We start from the raw sequence: 24,024 nt of genomic DNA on the forward strand, positions 1-24,024 counted from the left end.
CAACCCCACTTAAATGTCCCTCTCCAAATAGCAACACCTCAGACCATGTATTTGCTGTCTCTCCCTTTAGAGCTTTCTCACATTTTTCCTTTCTTTTTTTTTATGGTGCTGGCTATTGAACCTAGGACCTTGTGCATGCAAGGTAAGCACACTTCTGACCTCACTGAATCCCCAGCCCCTAACATTCTTTCCTGAATGTGCATCTGTTTTCTATATAGGTCTGTTCACAGCCTGGCAATGATGAACTTCTTTTCTGCCTTGAAAACCTAGGAACCTACTTTTTCTGAGCTCATGTCCCTCTCTCTCCCTGGAATCCCTTCCCATTACACAACCTCACACAGCCAGAGTCAGACTTGAGCTTTGGAATTGTGTGGGTTTTTTCTTGTTTGGGGTCTGATATCACATATATCACTGGAGGGAGGTAACCAGCAGCTATGCACTTTTTTAATAAGCAAAGGACAAGGTTTGGTAGCACATGTCGTTAAGGCCAGGGATTTGGAAGGCTGCTTCAGGAGGATCTCAAGTCTGAGGCCACAGTTGGCCTCATAGCAAGACCCTGCCTCAAAATAAAATATTCAAAGTTCTGACACTGGGTGAGTCTTCATGCACAATGAAGGGTCAGAGTTCTTGTTTCAACAGTCTCCCCTTAGGATTCTGTGTGTAGGTATGTGACTGTTACCTTCCAACAGGACCTAGAGCAGTTGCTGGTGCCTGCCTGTATTAATAAATGGATCAAATGAAGTGAGTAAATAAGTAAAAGCAATAAAAGATCTGACATTTTTGCTGGTTGTGATCCCAGGGATATGGAGGTTAGGTTGTGTTTCTTGGCTCTTGTGTTCTTGCGAGAGAAGATTTTAGATAATACATAAAATGTAATCAAAGTAGAACAAAGTTTATTGGCCCAGAAATCACTATCAAGAGAGAGGGAGGAAACAGTGAGGCTTCTCTGACATCTCTAGGCCTCACACCCCCTTTGCTCCTCAAGTTTATGGGAGATGCTGTGGGTGATACCAGAGGCCTGCCCATGGACCAATCCCTAGTTCTTAACTGGCAGTAGGATGACATTGTGTTTGTAGGTTCCTACTCCACCTGGTCTTGTCCAGGGACACCAAGACAAACCCGACTCTGTGTGTGTGTGTGTGTGTGTGTGTGTGTGTTTGCGAATTTTACTATAATAAAAATTTTATTATGGCAGCTTTTATGAAAACAAACAACAACAAGTGTTGGCGAGGATGTGGGGAAAATGGTACACTCATACACTGCTGGTGGGACTGCAAATTGGTACAGCCAATATGGAAAGCAGTATGAAGATTTCTTGGAAATCTGAGAATGGAACCACCATTTTACCCAGATATCCTGTGGAGCCAACCTAGATGCCCTTCAGTGGATGAATGGATAAAAAAATATGCGTTATATGTACACAATAGAATTTTATTCAGCAATAAAAGAATAAAATCATGTGTGTGGGGGAGATTATGGTCTTGTTCTCTTGGTTTCTGACTTGTAGGCAATAGAGTTTTTCTGAGATTCTCACCAGTATCTTCACCTTTGTCAAAGGGGTATGGCAACTTACTTCTGTTTCTTGCTATCTAACTTTTGTGGTTTTCCAAAATGAGGTATGAGGTAGAAGTGGATTTTAAGTGGATATTTTGAATGTAGGAGTTCACTAATTACTATTAGAAGCAACAGATGAGCTCAGAGCAGTAATAAAATTTAATATCATCAGTTATTTATATGCATAAGAAAATAAGTAGCAAACATAAAATTAAAGACAGTTCTAATCACCATAATGTCAAAAGCAAAATACTTGGAAATTTTTCAAGAAATGTGAACACTTGAACATTTAACATGGCTTGTTTTTAGAAAATATAACATTATCCCTAAGCCACCTTCTTTTTTTGTGGCAACCTTAACACATAGAAAAAAGATAGGAATTAAAAACTTTCCCCTGTGATCCTGAGGACAGGACTTAGGAATGGTCTACCAGTGAGTTCTATCATCATCCCATTTTTATTTTTCTTTGAGAGATGGTCTTGCCAAGTTAGTGAGGCTAGTTGTGAGAGAGATCCACCATCATTTTCTTTTTCAGTTTTAAGACAGAATGTTACCAAATGACTAAGGCTGGCCTTCAAATTTTGGCAACACTGCCATATACATTATCCTTATTTTAAAGTTGAGTAATAAGTTAGTAAGGCTAGTGAGGGTCAAAGTTGTAACCCTCAAGGCTCGACTTCCAGGGCAGCTGGGGTTACATACATGTGCCATCACAACCCTGGTAGGGATTCGTCTTTTTTGTTTTCTTTACTTGCAGTGGACAGAGTACCTTTATTTTATATATTTATTTTTATGTGGTGCTGAGGATTGAACCCAGTGTCTCACACGTGCTAGGCAGGTGCTCTAACCCTGAGCCCAAGCCCCAGGGACTAAATTCTTGACTTTCATATTACAGGTTGGCTCAGGATAATATTTATGTTTGCAAACGTGCATAATGTCCCCATTTTGTGAGTAGAAGGTAGAGGCCACAATGATAAAAAATATCTGTCTTTATCCTTGAAAGTGGAACATCAAATGTGGATTCACCTGCAACTTAGTATTTGAGGATTGCTCAGATCTTAAAAATATAAGCAAAAGAGACATGAGGTCAAGGCTCTGATGAAGGGGGACTAGGTGGGCATCAGACTGAGAAATACAATGCTAAGCTAGCTGGGTATGGAGAATAGGGTCCCTCACATTTAACTGTAGGATCACAGAAGATATATAAGAAAATAAACCATTTACTGGGTACATTTTTAAAAGATGATCATGGGTAGGACTTGGTCAGCAGTCATCATTACCACACCCCACCCACACACATTACTTCCCTTTTACCTCTTCCTCACTTTAGCAGTCAAGCAAACATTCATTCCTCAAGATGCATCTTTGCATGAAGAGAAAGGACTGAGCCCCAGTGCCCTGGGGATCACAATGGGTAGATCTTTGCCTAGCTTATGGCAGAAACTAGCAAAGGAATGGCAGAGTTCAGGAACATCTCTGTCTTTTTTCTCTCACAAACATATAACTAGAGATTTCAATTATAAATTGATAGATTAAGTGAACTTGGGAATATTGGGCCAAATATTGGGAACACTGAAAATATAAGTGTTCAGCAGCCTAATGTCTTATTTCTTTTTTATCTTTGTTTTTCTTTTTAATGCTGTGGATTGAGCCCAGGGGCACTCAACCTCTCAGCAACATTCCTGATTTTTTTTTTTTTTTTTTTGTAATTTAATTAGAGACAGGGTTTCACTGAATTGCTGAGTCCTTTCCTAAGTTGTTGAGGCTGGCTTTGTACCAGCCTCCAGAGACACTGGGATTACAGTCATGCACCACCACACCTGGCTAAGGTTTTATTTCATTATTTGAACAAGAGCAGTTTTTCATTTAATATAACCTACTGAATGCTCTCGAAATATTGCACTTTGTGAAAGATTCAAAGAGATAGCTTATTAAGTTTATATTAACTAACTTAAAGAATATAATTTTTCTTATGCCTTGGCTTCTTTTCAATTGATAAAATCAGGTTAGGATATAGTTTTCTAGTTTCTTTATTCTTTTTTTTTTGGGGGGGGTATACTAGGGATAGGTCCCAGTGTCATTCAACCACAAAGCCACTGCACCAGTCATGTTTAATTCTTTTTTAAATATAGGGTCTCACTGAGTTGTATAGATCCCTATTAATTAGCAGAGTCTGTCTTTGAACTCATGAATTTCCTGCCTCAGCCTCCCAAGCCATTGGGATTGCAGATATGTGCCCCCACTCCCAGTTTCTTCATTCTTTTGTAGTTGTTGCTTTCTTTTGTTACATAAATTCAAGTTGAATAACAGTATGTTTAACAATACAGATATAGAGAAAAGCCAGTGATGTAGGTAAGCAATTGAACATATCCACCAGAAAGAATATTATATATTCACCATGGTGTATTACTCAGCCATCAATACAAACTCCTCTAATGGTCAGCAAAATAGATGAAATTGGATGATGTCATGCTAAGTGAAGAAATACACAATAGTGTCACATCTCATATGTTAACTAATATAATATCATGTGCAAGTACAATAGTGATTAGTATGGCTGAGGAGTGTGTGGGGGCATCAAGGGCAGAAGAGGGTGTTTAGATATTATGAATACATGGATATGCATATATATAAACATCACACTGAATCCCATAAGTATGTGCAATTGCTATGTTATGATAAAACCCATCATCTCTCATAATTATCCAATTCTGCACTAAGAACACAATCCTGGTGTCTTTTGGAATTTCCAGTATATGATGCAATATTATTGATGATGCTCCCTGATAACAACCAGGCTCTTCCTACACATTCATTCTATTTTCTTCCAGGCTCTGAACATAGAGTATACAATGTATTTCTGCATCTGGAATCATCTCAATTAGCCTAAAGTCCTCCAGCTTGTCTGTGTTATTGGAGAATATTCTTTTGTTTCTGGAGTTTGGACCCAGGGTTGCCTTACCAGTGAGAGAGATCCACCATCATTTTCTTTTTCAGTTTTAAGACAGAATGTTGCCAAACTACTAAGGCTGGCCTTCAAATTTTGGCAACACTGCCATATACATCATCCTTATTTTAAAGTTGAGTCATAAGTGAGGTGTGGAGGCACATTTCTTTTGTCATGCTAGGTATTCGATAGGCTGAGGGAGGAGAATCACTATCTTGGAGCCAGCCTTGCATCTTGGTGACACCCACTGCACCTTAAAAGACCTTGTCTCAAAATAATTGTAAAAAAAACTGAAAAGGTTATATATGTATGTTGATATATTTGTGTGTAAACACAATGATAAATCTCTCTTTCTTTATTATCTGTAATATACCATAGGTTCTTCTTCCTGAGTTACTCTTTGGAAATTTAGGTTGTGGATAGTATGGTGGTTTACTTGGGAGGGTAGATATTCCTAAAAATGGATTTTATTTCTTTCAATTGTTGAAGTGGTTAATGTCAGCTGTCCATTTGAGTGGATTGAGATACCCAGAGAATTGATGTGGAAGACCTCTGCAGGTGTCTGTGAGTGTGCTTCCAGAATGCTGAGTCAGAAAGCATGGGGAATACCTGTAATGAACATGTATATTGGTGTTCAATAGGTTTGATTAGGAAAAAAGCAAGAGAAGCACTCACTTGCTTATGCTCCAAGCTTCTTGAAGTCCCCTTTGTGGACTTGCACCATTGGCTCTACCAGGGTATTTTTTAAAAACTTTATTTGTTTTAGTTATCCATGACAGTAGAAAGCATTTATATACTTTGATATATCATACATAGATGGGATATAATTTCTCATTTTTCTGACTATACATATTGTAGAATCACATGGGTCACACAGACACATACATAAAATAATAATGTCTGTTTCATTCTCTTTTTCCCACATCCCCTGCCTTCCCCTCCTTTCACTTTCCTCTACCTAATGTAAGTTAATGAGATTCATTTTTTCTTTTGAATTACAATTCTTAATGCACATATATACCACGATTTTTGTATCTTTTTTTACGTAACGTATGTTGACACCCAATTCAAGTCTTCATACATGTATTTTGGATGTATGACACATTCTACCATCCTTGCTAATCCCCATCCCCCTCCCTTTTCCTCCAAGCCCTTTGCCCTATCTAGAATTCATCTATTCCCCCTATGCTCCCCCTGCATACTCCACTATAAGTCAGCCCCCTTATGTCAGGGAAACTTTCGGCATTTGTTTTTTGTTTTTAGAAGGGGGGGCATTGGCTAACTCCACTTATTATCTTCTCCAACTCCATCCATTTACATGCAAATGCCACGATTTTATTCTTTTATTGCTGAGTAAAATTCCATTGTGTATGTATGCCACATTTTTTTATCTATTCATCCACTGAAGGGCATCTAGGTTGACTCCATAGTTTAGCTATTGTGAGTTGTGGTGCCATAAACATTGATCTGGCTGTGTCCCTGTAGTATGATGTTTTAAAACCTTTATGCTTAGACTGAGGAGAGGGATAGGTGGGTCAAATGGAGGTTCCATTCCCATATTTCCAAGGAAACTTCATACTACTTTCCAAATTGGCTGCATCAATTTGCAGTCCCACCAGCAGTGTATGAGTGTACCTTTCCCCCACATCCTCACCAACACTTTTTTTGTTTGTCTTCATAATAGCAGCCATTCTGACTGGAGTGAGATATCTTAGAGTAGTTTTGATTTGCATTTCTCTGATTCCTAGAGATGATGAGCATTTTTTATATTTATTGATTGTATATCCTCTCCTGAGAAGTATCTGTTCAGGTCCTTAGCCCACTTGTTGATCAGGTTGTTTTTTCATCTACCAGGATCATTTAAGTCTTCTTTCCTGGACCACAGCTGTTTCATTTGCTTCCTCATATTGTGAAGCTTCCAGCTTTTTGGACTGAGCTGTTACCAGTTTCCCAGTGTTGCCATCCTGTAAGCAAAGATTTGGTGACTATTACTCCCATGTTTATGTGAGTAAATATAATAAGCTCCCTTCTGAATACACATGTACATTTTTTACGTATTCTATTTTTCTGAAGAATCCTAAAAATACAGGCATATTCTCAATGTCTAGGTCATATTGCATCTCTAGTTCTAATTTTTGAAAAACCCCCTTATATTTTTTTAATGTCTATTCAAATTTATATTCCTGGCAAGGATGTCCAAGTGTTTCATTTTCTGCATATCCACTGCAGTATGTGTTACCTACCAATATTTTGAGGAATGATCCCACAAGCATGTGGTTATATCTCATAAAAATTCCAGAAGAAAATGATAATTTTTTTTGACATTGATGTTGGCAATGGTTTTAGATAGAACATGGTGGGAATGTGCAAGGAAAACACCTGAGACCATATAAAGATAAAAATGCTTCTATACAGCCAAGGAATCAATCAATAAAATGTAAAAGTAGACTGGGTTAAAGAAATTTCTTGCTACCCCCATGTCTAATAAAAGTTCAACATCCAAAATATCTGAAACTTACACAACTCCCAAAAAATTAATAAAAACCCCTCATAACCTAATTTAAATATGGTAAAATACTTAGATTCTGCCCTTTAAAAAGTGTGCAAAGACATATGAAAGTTACTCAAGATCACTTATTAGGCTACATAAAATGATAATTTAGCTTTTCTGCTTCATTTGCTTCACAGGATTATGGGTGCACACTCTCCATCCTTCACAGGGCATCTTGATATCAATTTGCAATATGCCAGGTTCTCATTTTCCCACATTATGCTTCCTCATTATTCCATCTTAATTGCCAAGAAAGTCTCAAGCCTGGAAAACAACAAATTATAGACAAATTGCTAGATAATCATCAACTTTGAAAATTACTTCAGAAATCAATAAATACATTAGTAGACTCAGATGTGAAGAAATATAAAATAGACCTAAAAATCAACATTTGACTTTACAGCTGCTGATAAAAATACTTGCATTTGAGCTGATATGGGAGCACATACCACTAGTCTTCACTACCTTGAGGCCACATAGGAGGAGGATTTAGGCTAAGGAATTTAAGGCCAACCTGGCAAAAACCCAGCTCTACAAATTGACCCACCAAAAAAAAACAAAACACAGTAATCACATTTTTAAAAAGGAACCTTCACGGGTGATTTCTATGAAACATGTAATAAGGATCAGTAACAATAATTCATGATCACGTCTAAATGTAGAAGAAGAAAATTGACTAATTCTTTTTGTAAGGCCAGAAATACCAGCTAACACAGCATAAGAATGGGAATTGCTGACCATCTTTTTATAGATGTTGACGCAGATATTCAAAATCCTTAGCAAACCGAGAACAACAACAAAAAGAATGATTGGACTTCATGACCAAGAGGGACATTATCATATGGAAAGTTTCCAAAAATCATTTTGATAGAGCAAAGCTTTTGGCAAATCACTTATCAAATTACTGTAAAACTTCTGGTCAATTATGACCAGAGGAAAATTCTTTTTCAATCCACTTAAGGGCAGCTATAAACTGTTTTCATATTTAAAGGTGTGAACTGAAGTGTTTCACAATTTAGTTTTAGAAAAAGAAAAAAAATGTATGTTTTTCTGACTTCTAAATATTGTTTGAGAATATTAAACAGGATTTTCATCAAAAATCAAATAGCATATGCAGATGATACTATTATTTCTATAATTTTCTAAGCAATTTCCATCAACTAATGAAACATAAGAATTAGTTGAATAATGTCATGGTCAACATTAAATCATTTAAATTATATAGAGTAGCAATGAGCAGTGTTAAAATCACAAATATAGGAAAAATAATCTAAATGAAAGTATTAACAAAAGAATTGTTCACTGCAAAGTAAAAAGTAAAGGTGAAAGTAAAATGCAAAAAAAGAGCATGGAAACACAACGGGAAAACTGTAAATATTAAATGATTAAAAGTTTGATTTTGGGTTTTAAGGGTTGATGGGCTTCCTCCAGACTAGCACTCAGGGCGGGGCCAGTCTTCCTCCTCCGGTATGGCCTCACACGGTGCCGAGTTTCCTCCTCTGGTCTGATATATATTCTATATATGTCAATTAAGTTATTAATTGTGTTATTGAGCCCTATAGTTTCTTTATTCAACTTTTGTTTGGATGATCTATCCAGTGGTGAGAGAGGTGTGTTAAAGTCACCCCAGATCATGTTGTGGTCATTTTCACTCTTGAACTTGAGAAGAGTTTGTTTGAATATAGGTGCGCCATTGTTTGGGGCATATATATTTATGATTGTTATATCTTGTTGGTGTATGGTTCCCTTGAGCAGTATGAGATGTCCTTCTTTAATTATTTTGATTAACTTTGGCTTGAAGTCTACTTTATTTAATATAAGTATGGAGACCCTGCTTGCTTTCAAGGTTCATGTGACTAGTATGTTTATTCCCCAATCTTTCACCTTCAGTCTGTCTTTTCCTTAGTCTCCTGGAGGCAGAATATGGTTGGATTTTCTTTTTAATCCAGGCTACTAGATGTCTTTTGATTGGTGTGTTTAAGCCACTAACATTTAAGGTTACTATTGAGACATGGTTTGTATTTCCAGCCATCCTTGTTTATTTTTTTTCTACTTGACTTGAAGTGTTAATTAATGTTTAATTTTAATTGGTATATACATATAGGATCCAGCATTTTAATTGAATACATGTAATGATCAAATCTGTGCACTTTCTACCTTCTAAAATATCATTTTGATGTTTGAAACCTGTGAACTCTTTTTAGAATGTACACAGTCTAATAATTACTTGTACGGTTCAAACTATGTGCTATAAAACCTAAGAGTTACTTTTCCCTCTTAACTGCTTTTTGGCACTCCTTGCCAACTGTCTCTTAAAACAGATATAAAAAGCTTTTCTCATTTGTGGTTCTTTGTGATCAACTTTTTTGAGCTTCAACATATGAGTGCAAACATACAGAATTTGTGAAATATGAAAAATCACTAGAAAAAGACAGTCTCCCATGGTAAATCCAGGAAAAAAAGAACATAAATTTAAAAATTGTAAACTATAATCCCAGTGCCTTGGGAGGCTAAGACAGGAGGATGGTGAGTTCAAATCCAGCAACCGCAAGGCCCTGAGCAACTTGGTGAGATGCTGTCTATAAATAAAATACAAAATAGGAGTGGGGATGTGGCTCAATGGTTGAGTGCCCATGAGTTTAATCCCTGGTATCTCCCCCAAATATTTTAGAGTTCACATTTAATCACTAGGCCTTAGTTATTTTTTGGTGAGATCTATATATAAATGGCATATGCCAATTCTTATGAGTTTATTTTATGTAAGTCAAATATTATATAAATATTTTTATAGTATAAGATTAAATTGATCTATATTTGCATGTAAAAAATAACTTAAAAATTCTTTTAGGTGAGGCTGAATGCCTGCAATCCCATTGGCTCAGGAGTCAGAGGATTGCAAGGCCAAAACTCAGTAACTTAGCAAGATTTTCTCCAATATAAAAAAATGGCTGGTGAGATAGTTTAATGACTAAATGCCCTGGGTTTAATCTGAGGTACAAAGGAAAAGAGGAGGGTTTAAAATTGCCTTGTCTCAACAACAAAAAGACATGTGAAATTAAAAACCAAAAACTGCATTCTATCACTTTTCAATGACACACAGAATCTGCTTTAATTCATTTTAAACATTTGAATCTTACACAATCTAAGTTTTCTGACACTCAATAAATGACATGTTTTAATCACGTGTGTCTCCAGGCCATTGGATGAATTTAAGGTCAGTGTGGCTGAAAAATCTGCAGTCATACCTACAGGAGTATGCTGGTGCCATGAATTTGCAGTAGTAGGAAAAAACTCATGGGTGGGTTGTTCATTGCCTTCAAACTGTTGTAAAATTGTTTTCTGATGGTAAATTTCTGTATCAGTATTGGGAAAAACTTAGACCCTTTCCTGATAGTATGCTTCAAAGAAAGGAACACAATTTCATGGAATAATGAGGAGAACTAATCTTCATACAGGTAATTCCAGGAGAAAGCACAGTCTGGTCATTCTGCTAGCTCCAGTTTTGAACCACAATCATCACTAAATGATGTGCATCAAGTATATATGATTAAAATTGTGTAAATGTACCATGGTAGTGTTGTGAAGAAATATCTATAGTAATGTCCATGCTAAGGTACCATTGTTGTTAAGAAGCATCCTGGAGAATGGGAATGATTCCTAGGTGACTGAAATCCTGAGCTATGTACCTTCCCAGCTGTGCACATTATGCCTGGCACAACATAGTCCAGGAGATCATGAGACATAAAACAAGTTCTCTGACATCAATGAGGTAATCTGAGAAACACCCCTCAAACAAGGGTCTATGGAGTGATGCTTCCAGCCTGGTCAAGGGATGCCCTATTGTACTGGGCACTCGTGTCCTTTATGCACTGGAGAAATCAAGCTTCCCCCTAGAGTGTGCATTCTGCATGGAAGGATATGTAAATCACAGGGAAACTAACACAGATTTCCGAAATAGGTTACATTTGAAGAATTCACATGTGGTAAGAGGAAGGAAAGGCCAAGTGAGGAGATGAGAAAAAACAGATCACACATGAAAAAGAAATTTTCAAAAAAAATCAGAAGTTTTGTTTGTTAGAGCTGATAGTATAGACTCCCTCTAGTATCTGGATCCAGGCAGGAGTCATGTTAGATATGGTGCTGTCACTAAAGTGAGGGGAGGCTGTATGATACATGGACCATCATCTGTGTTGCAACCATCTAGTGAGGACTGTTCAGGCAGTGGACACGAGCTGGTGGTCAGGACAGAAGTAGAGATAATTATAGGAGAAGGACACCCCACTGTAAGTTAGGGTTATTTGGATCCTCTGGGTGGGCACATTGCATGGTGAACGAGAGAGGAAGAAACATCTCTTCTCCCATATGCAGTGTGGGCACCATCCTGTTCATAATGGGAGAGGAAATAGGATCCGTCACCCCTAACAACACATGTGCAGACTTACAGCTTGGGGTTGTTCTCATCTCACAGCTCAGCTTCACCACTACTGCCAACCCTCCCCATGTCCTCTTGGTATTCACTAACAGACAAAAGGGAGATGGAGAATTGAGACTGGTCTTGCTTCAAGTAAGTGGGCTTGGGACTGATGTCAGGCTTGGCAGAAACCTCTTACTGTGGCTCTTTGTGTGCTGGGAATCTATGAAGAGCACTAGAGAGAAATGACTGACACCTCAGAAAGGGCAACACCATCACCCAGCCCCTCTGCTGCAAAACACACCCTCCAGTAACACAACGAGAAAACCCTGGGCAAGACTTGACTGAATGAATGGAATTTCTTTGTGAGAAGTAGATATGAGAACCATGGCTTGCTTTTATAAATTGTCAAGGTTTTAAAATACAGCTCAGGGTTCACAGTTACATCTATGTTATTTATGTTACTATTATTTTAAATTTCTCCTGAGAAAAGCCACTAGAAGAGAAATTGTTATTTAAAGTCAAGAAAAGAAGAAACCCCAGAGGTGCTTCTCTGTGGGGACAAGTGCATGGAATACTGCATACAGGGCATAGGTTAAGGGTGTCTGTATGGCAGGCCATTCCTCATGCTAGGCGTGTGAGTGGCAAACTGCTTACCCCATCAGCACAGCTCTGGGCACGAGGCCATGTGTTGCAGTCCCACTCTTTGATTGTTCACTGCAAGGACAGTTAGCAGACATTGCATTGGTGGCTGTCTATATTTTGCTTAGGCACTGCCTCAGTACATATTCATGGTAAATGCACAATAAATTCAGGCCAGCTTCCTGATTGGTCTCTGGAAGACTTGATTAGAGACTCCACAGCCAAACTCTCCTCTACTATGTTCTGTGGACATCCTCAGGGATGAGAGAGCCCATGCATTTCTCTGCAGACCCCAAGCTCTCGTTACTGAAAAATCCACATGTTCCTGCAGGAGGGTTCATTTTCCCTGACTGATATTGTGATGGAAGAGTCAAGTTCTGCTTTCAGTTTTCCTGCTTTATCTTGTTCTGTGTGTCTTAGGGTCACATTTATCTGTGCATGCTAATGACATAAAAAATTGAATTTTTGAAAAAAATCTGAAATTGACCAGGGCAGGATGAATTTCAAGTGTCTGAATGTTCCTCTAAGCAAAATTGAATTTACACATTTTCATTATTAGATATTACAAAAGGTTTTTAGTGATTAAAACAGAATGGACTAATACATGAAAATATTCTTCCAAATTCTTGTGAATTATATTCACAAGCCTAAAATCAGGCACCATGAATTGGAACTTACCAGCACATTTATTTCATTTTCTAAAATATTTAATGTACTTCCTTCTGATCATGGTCCCTTATTTGACATTTACCAACTGAAAGTTCTTGACCATGTGAGATTCCATTCTATAAAATGAGGTTTTGAACATAGAACCTCATTTCCCTCTAAAGATTACAAAATGTACAATTACTCAAACAATAATTGTTCTATGAGTTATGAAGATGACCAAAGCAAGATTATCAAAATATTAAAACATATTAATTCTCTGGTAATAAGTATACAAATTCGTAGTGTTTAAAATCTTTATATGACATACAATATGTAAGTTATGTCCCATGAAGTTATTAAATTGAAAAATAAAGAAGTAAAACTGACATTCCCTGTAAGAAAAATTGACTCATTTTAGCAGGATCTCAAAGAAGCAAACATCTTTCGAAGACAATATCTTCATTGCACCATACAGAACATGGTCCTCTGGTCCTCCAACAGTCCTAGTGAGCCCAGAGGACCATGTTCTGTATGGTGCAATGAGGATATTGTCTTCTAAAGATGTTTGCTTCTTTGAGAAGCAAAGAAGCTACTGGGAAAGCTCACTAGTAGACTGAATTTCCTCCTCCAATGCTCTTTTTAGAATGCACACTAACTCTGCATCTAAAGACACAGAGGTACTTTGTCACCTGAGAAAGCTGAGAAGAGCACAAACACTTGTAAGTTTTATGGAAAGGATGTGTTTATGTTCCATCTCTGCAGATTTGTAATTTTAATGTCTGTAGAAAGGCAAGAAGTGCCCACTGGAGAACACAGAACTGTGGCTTCCCCAGTGAGCCATGTCATCTCTCTTTATTTTATTGTCTTCTCTGATGGATAACAGCAATCCAAGCGACCTGGGCTTCAAACTCTTAAAGTTTCCTGGACAGATCTGGAAAAGGATTTTGATTGAGATTATTTTCTCATGTTGATAAGGAAACTTAATTAATCTAATTCTGGTCCTAAAATCAAATTAGTACAAACCTGTCCCACAACTTATAATGCCTCTACATTGATGTGAGGGACTCCTGGCACCCCCATAATTTCCCTGAAGCCCTGAAGTGTGTGATGGGCCCCTCTTTCCTAGTTTGCACATGGAGCACACCTTCTTGAGGGTAGTGATGGTTTGGTATGTCATCCTTTCCAAAGTGACAGTCCTGTGGCTCAAGCTCTAAGTGAAATATTAAAATTAAGAAAATAAGAGGAAGAGCTATAGGTCGCATGTTGTAGAAATCACAGGCAGATGGAATCTACTCAGAGCCGAGGCAGAGTCTGAGCTGGAGTCCACTCTAAGAAACCTACATGATCAACTCCACCTTCTCTGAGAGAAACCATGTAAAAAGCAGGCTCAGTCTTCTGGGTACCGTGTATAAATATATATAATAGCATTAAAGCACTATATTAAAAAGGACCCCCGTTATTTGGAGTCAAAAGAAAGGACAGTTATTTCAAGCAGACCCACTTATGTTCCAGTTGTAGAAATCAGAAGATAGTTCTTGAACACTGCCATTATCAACATGTGAAGGGTAAGTACAAGCATGATAATGAATGAAACATTTGTTTTTTCTAGAGGTAATTGGAAACGTGGACTAAATGGATATATGTAAAATAAAAACTTGCCGCAGTCTGAACACAAATCACGAGCCACTCACAACTTTGTAGATTCAAACAGCAATTCTTTATTCCTGATCTCACACCGGCCTTCTACAAACACGTTCTGGGGAAATCCACATTCTCTGCCCAAATCCACACCTCCACTGGGCTTCTGTCTCCCAAAAATACTGTCTGAATCCCGTGAGAACTCAAGAGGAAATCAGGCAGCAGGATACGCCCTATTCCCAGCAGAAATAACCTTAAACATGGATCTGCCCTGGTCCTTGAGCAAGGTCACCTTACATGCAATGTTCACGAATCATTCCTCTAAGCAACATGGGGTACGCTGGCAAGAAAATTGTCATACCTACTTGGCTAATGGCTCCCAGCAAAACCTAATATCCACAGACAGAAATTCCACATGGATGGGAGATGGGAGGTTGGAAAACTGAAGAAGAAAATCACAATAATTGCCAAAGCATGAGACCTACAAAGCCACAAAGGAGGGAAACATAAAACAGGAAAAGAGTGCAAGTTGTTGGACAAGTATTTCAGCATACGCACAGTTAGGCAAGACACATCAAGGGCAGAGAAAAAGTATCCCCTCATGCAACCCCCATCCTGGACCAGCCACATGAAAGTTTTGTGCCTTTGGTAAATTAGGTTCTGCTTTACTCCCTGGCATAACCCATTAATCACCAACGTGCCACCTGGAATACTGTCCTCACATACATTCACTTCCTTGGAGGCTTCTGAATGAGCCATGGCAGAGGGTTGGCCAGTACTCCCAACTTTGTGGAGCCAAGAAGAGCTCTTTGTAGAGGTGGAGAATTGCAGACCACACCTTTGTTGTAATGCGGACATGCTGTGTAATTAGGTGTTGTTGAGTCCAATCTCTTTGTAGCCATGATTTTTCATAGAGAGGAAAATAATTTCATCTCTAATTGTGAGGATTAGGCCAAAACATACTGAACAAGTGGGTTCCAACCAGTTAAAGAAGGCTCTCTGGGGAGCAGGGCATGGTGGTATTTGCCTGTAATCTCAGCAGCTTGGAAGGTTGAGGAAGGAGGGTCATGAGTTCAGAGCCAGCCTCAGTGAAAAAATAATTACTAAGCAGATCAGTAAGATCCCCTCTCTACATAAAATAGAGATAGGGATGTGGCTCAGGGGTTGAGTGCCCCTGAGTTTAATCTTTGTCATCATACCCCCCAAAAAAAAAAGAATGTCTGGGGAGTGAGTCTCAGGCTTTGGATTTATAACAGCTTTCACAGAGGTCCTAAAATGTAGAACTAATATAGAATAAGTGTTATGGGCCAAGCTCTGGGTAGGATGTGCATGCATTTGAATCCAGGCTTTTATATATATTTATACATATTCTAGATTTGATGTTGATCTATTGATGGAATATTTCCTACACACGGCATGTATGTGCTTTAGTTAAAGTCTGAAATAGTAGATATATATTTTAAATAATCTGCAACTACATATTGAAACATAATAGTCATCAGAAAATTATGTATGTGAAGCTAGATCATTTCATAACTCTTTAAACATGTAGATCTATAAAGCAAGATAATAAGAGAAACAATAAAACTGAAACATTCATGAACTTGGGATACCATTTAAAAATCTGAGGTGAATGTTGATCCACAGTCTGACTTGTATAACAAGATCCTACAGCACAAAAATTAAAAATCAAGAAAAAATAAAAGGGATAGATTCAAACTAAAAAGCTGCTTCTCAGCAAAAGAAACAATAATGTTAAGAAAGAACTTACAGATTTTATACAAATCTTTACCACACATAATTCAGAAAAAAGCAGTAATGTCTAGGGTATATAAAGAACTTAAAATTAACACAAACAACAATAACAAAAACCAATTAACATATGGACTCTGTAACTGAACAGACACTTCACAGAAGAAATATAAACCATTAACAAACATATGAAAAAACATTCCACCCATCTAGCAATTAGAAAAATGTAAATCAAAATTACTTTAAGATTTTATCTCACTTTACTCAGAATGGCAATTATTAATAATACAGGCAACAATAAATGTTGGTGAGGTTGTGGGGGGAAAGGAACACTCACACATTGCTCATGAGATTGACTCCAAATTGGTGCAACTACCATGGAAAGCAGTGTGGAGACGCCTTGAAAAACCAGAATGGAAACATCATTTGACCCAGCTATCCCTTTCTTCGGACTATACCCAAAGAAATTAAAAACAGCATACTACAGGAAACAGCTGCACCAATATTTATAGCAGCACAATTCACAATAGATAAACCATAGAACCAACCTATGTTTCTTTCAAAAGATGAATAGATAAATAAAATGTGATTATACATATATATTTTATATATTTATATATATATATATATATATATATATATATATATATATATATATAAATTTCCCCCACCAATGGAATATTACTTAGCTTAAATGATGAATGAAACTATGCCATTTGGTGGTAAAAGGATAGAGTTGAAGAATATCATGCTAAGTGAAATAAGCGTCCCTGCCCTACATACTCAAAGGCCAAATGTTCTCTCCAATAAGTGTATGCTAATTTACAATGGGGCTGGGGAAGAATAGTTATTTAGATTAAGTAGAGAGGAGTGCAGGGAGGGGAGGGAATACGGGGATAGAAATGATAGTAGAATAAAACAGACATTACATACAATACATAATATATATAGATGCTAAAGCACTCAACAGGGAGGGGGAGAGAATAGAAATTCAGTGGATTAGACAAAGTTGGATTGAAGGTAAGAAAAGGGAAATAGGAATACAAATGACAGTAGAATGAATTAGACACAACATTTCTATGTTCATATATAAATACACCACCAGGGAAGGTCCACACCATGTACACCTCAAGAATGGAATGCTAACTAAAATGAGTTTTACTCCATGTATAATATGTCAAAATTTGCTCTACTATCATTTATACCTAAAAAGAGTAAGAAATTTTAAAAATGAGAAGGGAAAATTTGTACACTGAGAAGGTTTGTGAGTTAAAAACTCTTCAATGAATGGTAATGTCATTAAGGTTAAATAAAAGTTTAAAAGAGTACCTTGAGCCCATGCAAAACAACAATGGTAAATAGAGTTGCCCAAGTCAGTCTGTGCAACTAGCCTAATTACAAAATTTTTGGTTTACAACTCTTTTCTATTTGTTTTACAAAGCAGCACAAGAACAATACTTACAAGTTGAGCAGAAGGAAACACTACATAACAGTGTTATGAATACTATGAATATTGCTGTGGGCACTCAAAGAAAGCATTCTCAATTTCCTCCCCCATGCAATAAAAAATCATGCAGTTGACAGATACACTACTTACTGATTAGATAACACATACATGTGTTTGTGACATTCAGTATGTGGGCAGCTGATCAACTTGGCAGGTCTGATCCAATAGGTAAGGAAGACACTCTCTTCACACAAGACAGTGTTTCCTTGAGTAATACTATGAAAGCAAGAGAGAAAGCAAAAGGGAAAAAACACAGGCAACTGTATAGCCACACTAGAAAACCCAACCATTGAACTATGTACTGGGGAAAAGAGCTTTTCAGGGTCCTGAATGGGAAGTGCTGGGCAGAGCATCCTCTCCACAGATGAGAGTCTAAAGTCTTGTTCTAACTTGTATTGAAAGTGAGGCCAAATAAATACAAATTAGAACAAATAAAACTTCATTCTAATATCTTGCATGACCTGGTGATCCCCAGAAGAACACCAAGTCCTCCCAAGAACAGGTCAGATTCCAGAGGAGGGAGTGATAGCCTTGAGATGACTAAATAAATTGAGATTCCAATGAGGGAACCACCCAGCCAGATGCATTGAGAAATCAGCATTCTTTATCTGTTTCATCAAAAATTGCAGACATCATTCAATCAAGAAAAGGGAAGATCTTTAGTATTTTCCTTAGACCTCTAGGACTGAATCGTCCCTCCTGGCCCTATAAATAGTTTAAACTCTCATATGTAAAATGAAGCCAGTTTTCTGAATAAAATAATGTGGAGATAAGCATGAAACCTAGATATGTATTCTTTGGAATAAAGAATGGTGTGAATATTATTCTCCTAGAACTTATCATTATATTTCAATATTTATTTTCCCAAATAAAGTTAAATAAAATGTTGGTGGATGGTGTTTTGTTGACCCAAAATGCTCACATATGAAGAGAATATTGTGTTTTTACTTTTTGAACAGGACTTGTAGATGAGAGTCTAGAGGTTTATTTCAATCAAAATTCTGTTTCTCTCTCTGTGGTGTCATGGGCTCTTGGAGCTATAAGATCTGAGGAGGGACATGGTTACTTTATAGTAACTTATAATTACTGGGTTGCAGAGGGTTCTGGGAGAACATGACACATGCTATCTATCGTATAATCCAATAACTATAACAAGCGTTATATCGTCAGTCATTAAGTAGAACCAAAAGGTCTACAAAATCAAAGTATATAATGAAATAAAAAATGTGAGGGCATTAATGCTCCTATATTATGTCTTTTTCTTTTACAGTCATCATTTTACATGTTTCTAGTTACACTTTTCTACTGGGTATCCAAAACTAAAGAAGTGGTCCCAAATTGTGATGTTTTTTCCTACACTAGAGGTGAGTCTAGTCACCTCAGTGATGAACATCATAGAATTGATGAGGAACTGCATGGTTTCTTCAGTTGAAGAGTCAGGATGGGCCTATGGACCATGTGGATTCCCCAGGAAACATTGATACTATTTCCCCCTTCAGCAACCCTCCTTTATTGCCTGAATATGCACGTTGGCTCCTAGTCTCTTGGGTCTCTCTCCTCTCCCTGATTGGGAGCTTGTATAACTCTCTGGAGCTATAGATTCCTTAGGGTGTACTGCTACTCTATAAGGTGAAATGTTAAACTCATAATTCAAACTAGGGATATCTGGGCATTATTTTAGTATCCCTAGGTCCTTCTTATAACTCTCTTAATTTTCCCCTAAATACAAACAAGAGAGTATATGATTTACATAAATAATATTCTCCAAATAATACTTGATTAAACATATGAAATAATTAATGGAGATGTTATAGCATTATTTACCCAATAGAATGTTTTACTATTGCATCGATCCATTAGCAAAGTGAATAGTGGGAGATGTGTGACCTAATAACATCATTAAATGCATGACAAGGTTAACATTAAGAAATTCACACTTTATTTAGTAACAAATTGCATCTGTAATGAAATATAAGTAAAAATACTATGTAAAACGGGCATGGTGGACCATGCCTTGACCCTAGAGACATGAGAAACTTTGCAAGTTCAAAGTCAGGCTCCATTACTTAGTGAGGCCCTATACAACTTAGCAAAACCTATCTCTAAATAAAAAAGAAAAAAAATCTGAGGATGTGGTTTACTGATTAAGTGTCCCTAAGTTTAAGAGGCTCTTAAAATTTTAAATTTTAAATGTCATATAAATCTTGAGACTTCTGAAATAATCAACTCTGAGTATTATTATTTCTCCAGTTGTAAAAAATGAGACTCTTTAGTAATTATTGATTTATACTAAAATTATATCCTTTTAGGGATGCACAATTCTATACATGTATTTCCTTATTTCTTCAATATCAGCTAAAGATGTTAAGAAAATTTTCAGCAAATATCAAAAGCAATTACCCATTTTCTACATTTAAATGATTTTTTTCCACCTAGGTCCCAAATACTTCAAGGGATGGGCTATAGATAAGAAACATACTACAATCTTTATATTTGTCAATGTGTTTATGTAAATATTTTGCTGTTATCTAAGGTACACTTTGGACAAATGCTATTCCAAATTTGCTACAGATATGAGGTAAGAAATTTAAAAATGTCGGAAATTTGAATACAGTCTTGGACACATTCTTTGGGTTTCTACGTGCTATAAAACCTCCAGTGTTTTAAAAATGTTTGATCAATGGCCAAAAGCTTTGCAAAAATTTTTCCACATGTCCTCTCACTCGTATGAATTCTGAGATGCTGAGTAGGGTGTGAAGAACTATTGGAGACTCTGTCACCTATTTTAAATTTATATAATTTCTGTGCTATCATATCTCTGGTGTGAAATGGTGTTGAACTACTGAGAAAAAAGGGTTTATTCATCCTTAAAGACACTGATGCAATGTTTTCATTGTAAAACTTCTCTCCAGTATAAAATCTATAATGTTTAGTAAGATGTGATCTTCAATTTTAAAAGCTTTTCCATTCTTCACATTTATAAGACTTCTCTCTAGTATGGGTTGTCTTGTGTCTAGTAAGTGATGATTGTTGATTAAAAGCTTTGCCACATTCTCTACATTTGTAGGGTTTCTCTCCAGTATGAATCCTGTTGTGGCGATAAACATGTGAGTTTGTATTAAAACTCTTGCCACACACTTTACATTTGTAGGGCTTTTCTCCAGTATGAATCCTGTTGTGGCAATCAAGATTTGAGTTTCTATTAAAACTCTTGCTACACACTTTACATTTGTAGGGCTTTTCTCCAGTATGAATCCTGTTGTGGCGATCAAGATTTGAGCTTCTGTTAAAACTTTTGCCACACACTTTACATTTGTAGGGCTTCTCTCCAGTATGAATCCTGTTGTGGCAATCAAGATGTGAATTTCTAGTAAAAATTTTGCCACATACTTTACATTTGAAAGTCTTCTCTCCAGTATGAATTCTCTGGTAATTTTTAAGGCTTGGTTTTTGACTGAAACCTTTGCAAAATTGTTTACATATGTAGGGCATCACTCCAGGGTGTGTATACTGGTGACAAATAAGATTTGAGCTTTTATTAGAAGTTTTGTCACATTCTTTGCAATTGCATGGCATATCTCCTGTATGAACACTGTGATGTTGAGCAAAGTTCTTGAGTGCATTGCATTCTTCACATTGGTAGGACTTCTCTGCAGAATAAAATTTTTGGTGTTGAGTAAGAGTTGAAAATTTTTTTAAGGCTTTCCCACACTTTTTACATTTACAGGTCTTTACTTCAGTATAAATCCTCTGATACTTAACAAGTTGTAACTTTTCACTAAAAATTTTTTCCACATTCTTTAAATTTGTAGAATTTATCACTGTCATACTATCTGCTGTGTTTAAAAAATATATCAAAGCATTTGCTTGCTCAATATCTTCTATATTTAGGGCTTTCTTTCTTTATAAATTTTCTTGTATTAAGCAAGCTCTGCAATGTGGTTAAGAGCCCTTTCACATATCTTACACTTGCAAGTTTTGTCTTGGCTATGAATATTTTAATGAATACTAGTTTTTGATCACTGAAGCAAGACTTTCCTATATTTTGCATCTGGTAAATTTCCTTTAGAAAAGGACAAGGATTTCTCTATAGTCATAATTTATATCACCAATGTACATATACTGGTCATTACTCAGGGTAGAGACATGGCTTATTGTGTTACTTATAGCATTATCTATATAGTGCACTTTCCAGATATCTGTATCAGAACTGTCATTGAGTAATAGTGGGGAAGTAGAAACTTTTCTACAATTCTTAATATTGTCCATTTGGGCACAAGGAGAAATTAATCTTTTGTTTCAGAAAAATGGACATTTTATAAAGAAACTCCCAATAGGATCACTTTTAGAAATATCTTCTCTGTGCAAATGTTTGACTGGAATTTTAACACTCTGCTACTTTTATAATTGGCCAAGTTAAAAACTGATGCATGAACTAGGTTTCAAATTTTTCACATTGCCTTTCAGTTAAAAAATAGTTGTGGATTTATTCTTAAAGACATATAAAACTCCTCAAAATAATTGGAATACATTGAATTTTTGTTTCAGATATTAATCGTTTCTGGTGTCTTTTGACCATAAAATTTTTATCATAAATAGGGACTACTGATTGATTTTGTCTATTATAATACAATTTTTGAACTTTATTCTCACCTATATTTTCCCATTGTTTTCTTGGTTGTAAATAGTCAAAGTCACACTTTCCATATCCTCCCTCTCTCTCTTTTATTCCCTGCTCTGGTAAAATTTCTCGAGGATGATGAGAAGTCATGGCTGTAATAAATAAAAATAACAAACATGTTTACTTACTTTACTGGGATGAGTATATTTTGCAAACCTAAGAAATTACAGCAAAAATAACATCAGCAGGGGAGTGGATTATTAAATCCAAGTCCATCATTACTGTACAAATATATAAATCAAATAAAAATACACACAGAAAGTTTACTTTAAAAATTTTCCTAATCATCTTTGTGTTCACAGTATCCAAGATGAGTACATTACTATGGAGAGTAATATAGTAGAGAAAGATACATTGTGTTACACAAAGATTTTCCTCCTTCAGAATGTATTTTCAAAATTTACCAACTTTTTTCTGTTTCATTAAAAAATAAAAATATGAAACAAGTGAATACTTGGGAACTGTTCAGAAAGGGGTTCCTGCTTACCAACAGAAAAAAAAAACATGGCTAAATCAACTGTAAGCAAAGTTATGAATTACTCAAAGGGAATAGTCAATTATCATTTTAAAAAAGTTTACTGAACTACACCAACACAAAAAAAAAAACAGAATAAAAATTAGTCAAGAATTGTTAATAGTAATAAGCAGAAAATGTATGTTTAAAGACTTTCTTTAGAAAATGTCTGAAAGAGTCAGGGGTGGTTGTACATAGCAAAATAGGAGGTTGAGATAGAGGATCAAAATATGAAGACCAGACAAAGTAAAAAATGCAAAGTGCTAAATTGCCCTTAAGTTCTCTCTCCAGTACTAATAAACACATCTCAGAAAATAGGAACAATGAAACATCCAAGCAGCTCAGTTTACTCCAAGTTGTAAAGACTCAAAGTAGGTTTTAAACCAAGTTTTAAAACTCAGAATACTGAGAGCATCCAAGAGAAAAAGATGGGTAACTTAGAAATGTGTAACTATATAATTGTGAAATCCTTAGTCAAATCTTCACAACACAGGAAGGAATTTGAGTCTATCTATATTCAAGGGATAAAAGAATAAAATTATCAACCAAGACATTATATTCACAGCTACTATCTTTCAAAAGAGAAGAAAAATAAAGACATTAAACATATAAAAATACACACACTATTCATCAACACTTGATCTGTTCTCCAAAAATACCAAAGGTAATCCTTCATAATAAAATGTAAGTGCACACCTTCATAAGTCATACGAAATTTTAAACATTTCTTGGCAAAAACAATTCTATTTTATTGTAATGATGGGTCATAAAACATGTAATTTTGCAATAGAATTTGAAAGAAAAAAGCTTAACAACAGTACTGTTAATAGGCACATATACCTGTAACAATAATATAACTTTAAAAGAACACATAAATATATTCAGTTTTTTAATAAAGTGAAGTCAAGTTGATACTCATGCAAAGTATGAGTAGGAGATTCTTCATTTTTAGAGTTTTTGTTGGCAAATGCAAGATTACAAAATTCTGATGAAAACAAAACTTGGATATCTGAATTAACTCTAAATATTGCAACTGTAGGTAGTCTACAGGATACTCTAAATCTAAGAAAACACATATAGTGAAAGCAAAGGGATATAATAATGACACATACAAAAGTGATTGAACAAAACCTGGGCTGTCTAAATTATAGTACACAAAACATAGTTTAAGACAGTTGG

General features: G+C 36.2%; 1 protein-coding gene across 1 annotated transcript in view; it reads right to left on the reverse strand.

The window, feature by feature from the left end:
- LOC143638413 (uncharacterized) overlaps positions 1 to 24,024 on the reverse strand; it is a 71,866-nt gene that overhangs the window by 29,948 nt on the left and 17,894 nt on the right. Inside the window, exon 3 of the mRNA XM_077106260.1 lies at positions 20,616 to 21,300. Within this exon, the coding sequence (XP_076962375.1) occupies positions 20,616 to 21,300 (685 nt within the window). The remainder of the gene's footprint in view (positions 1 to 20,615; positions 21,301 to 24,024) is intronic.

This window comes from Callospermophilus lateralis, chromosome 20, assembly GCF_048772815.1.
Source record: "Callospermophilus lateralis isolate mCalLat2 chromosome 20, mCalLat2.hap1, whole genome shotgun sequence".
Lineage (NCBI taxonomy): Eukaryota > Metazoa > Chordata > Mammalia > Rodentia > Sciuridae > Callospermophilus > Callospermophilus lateralis.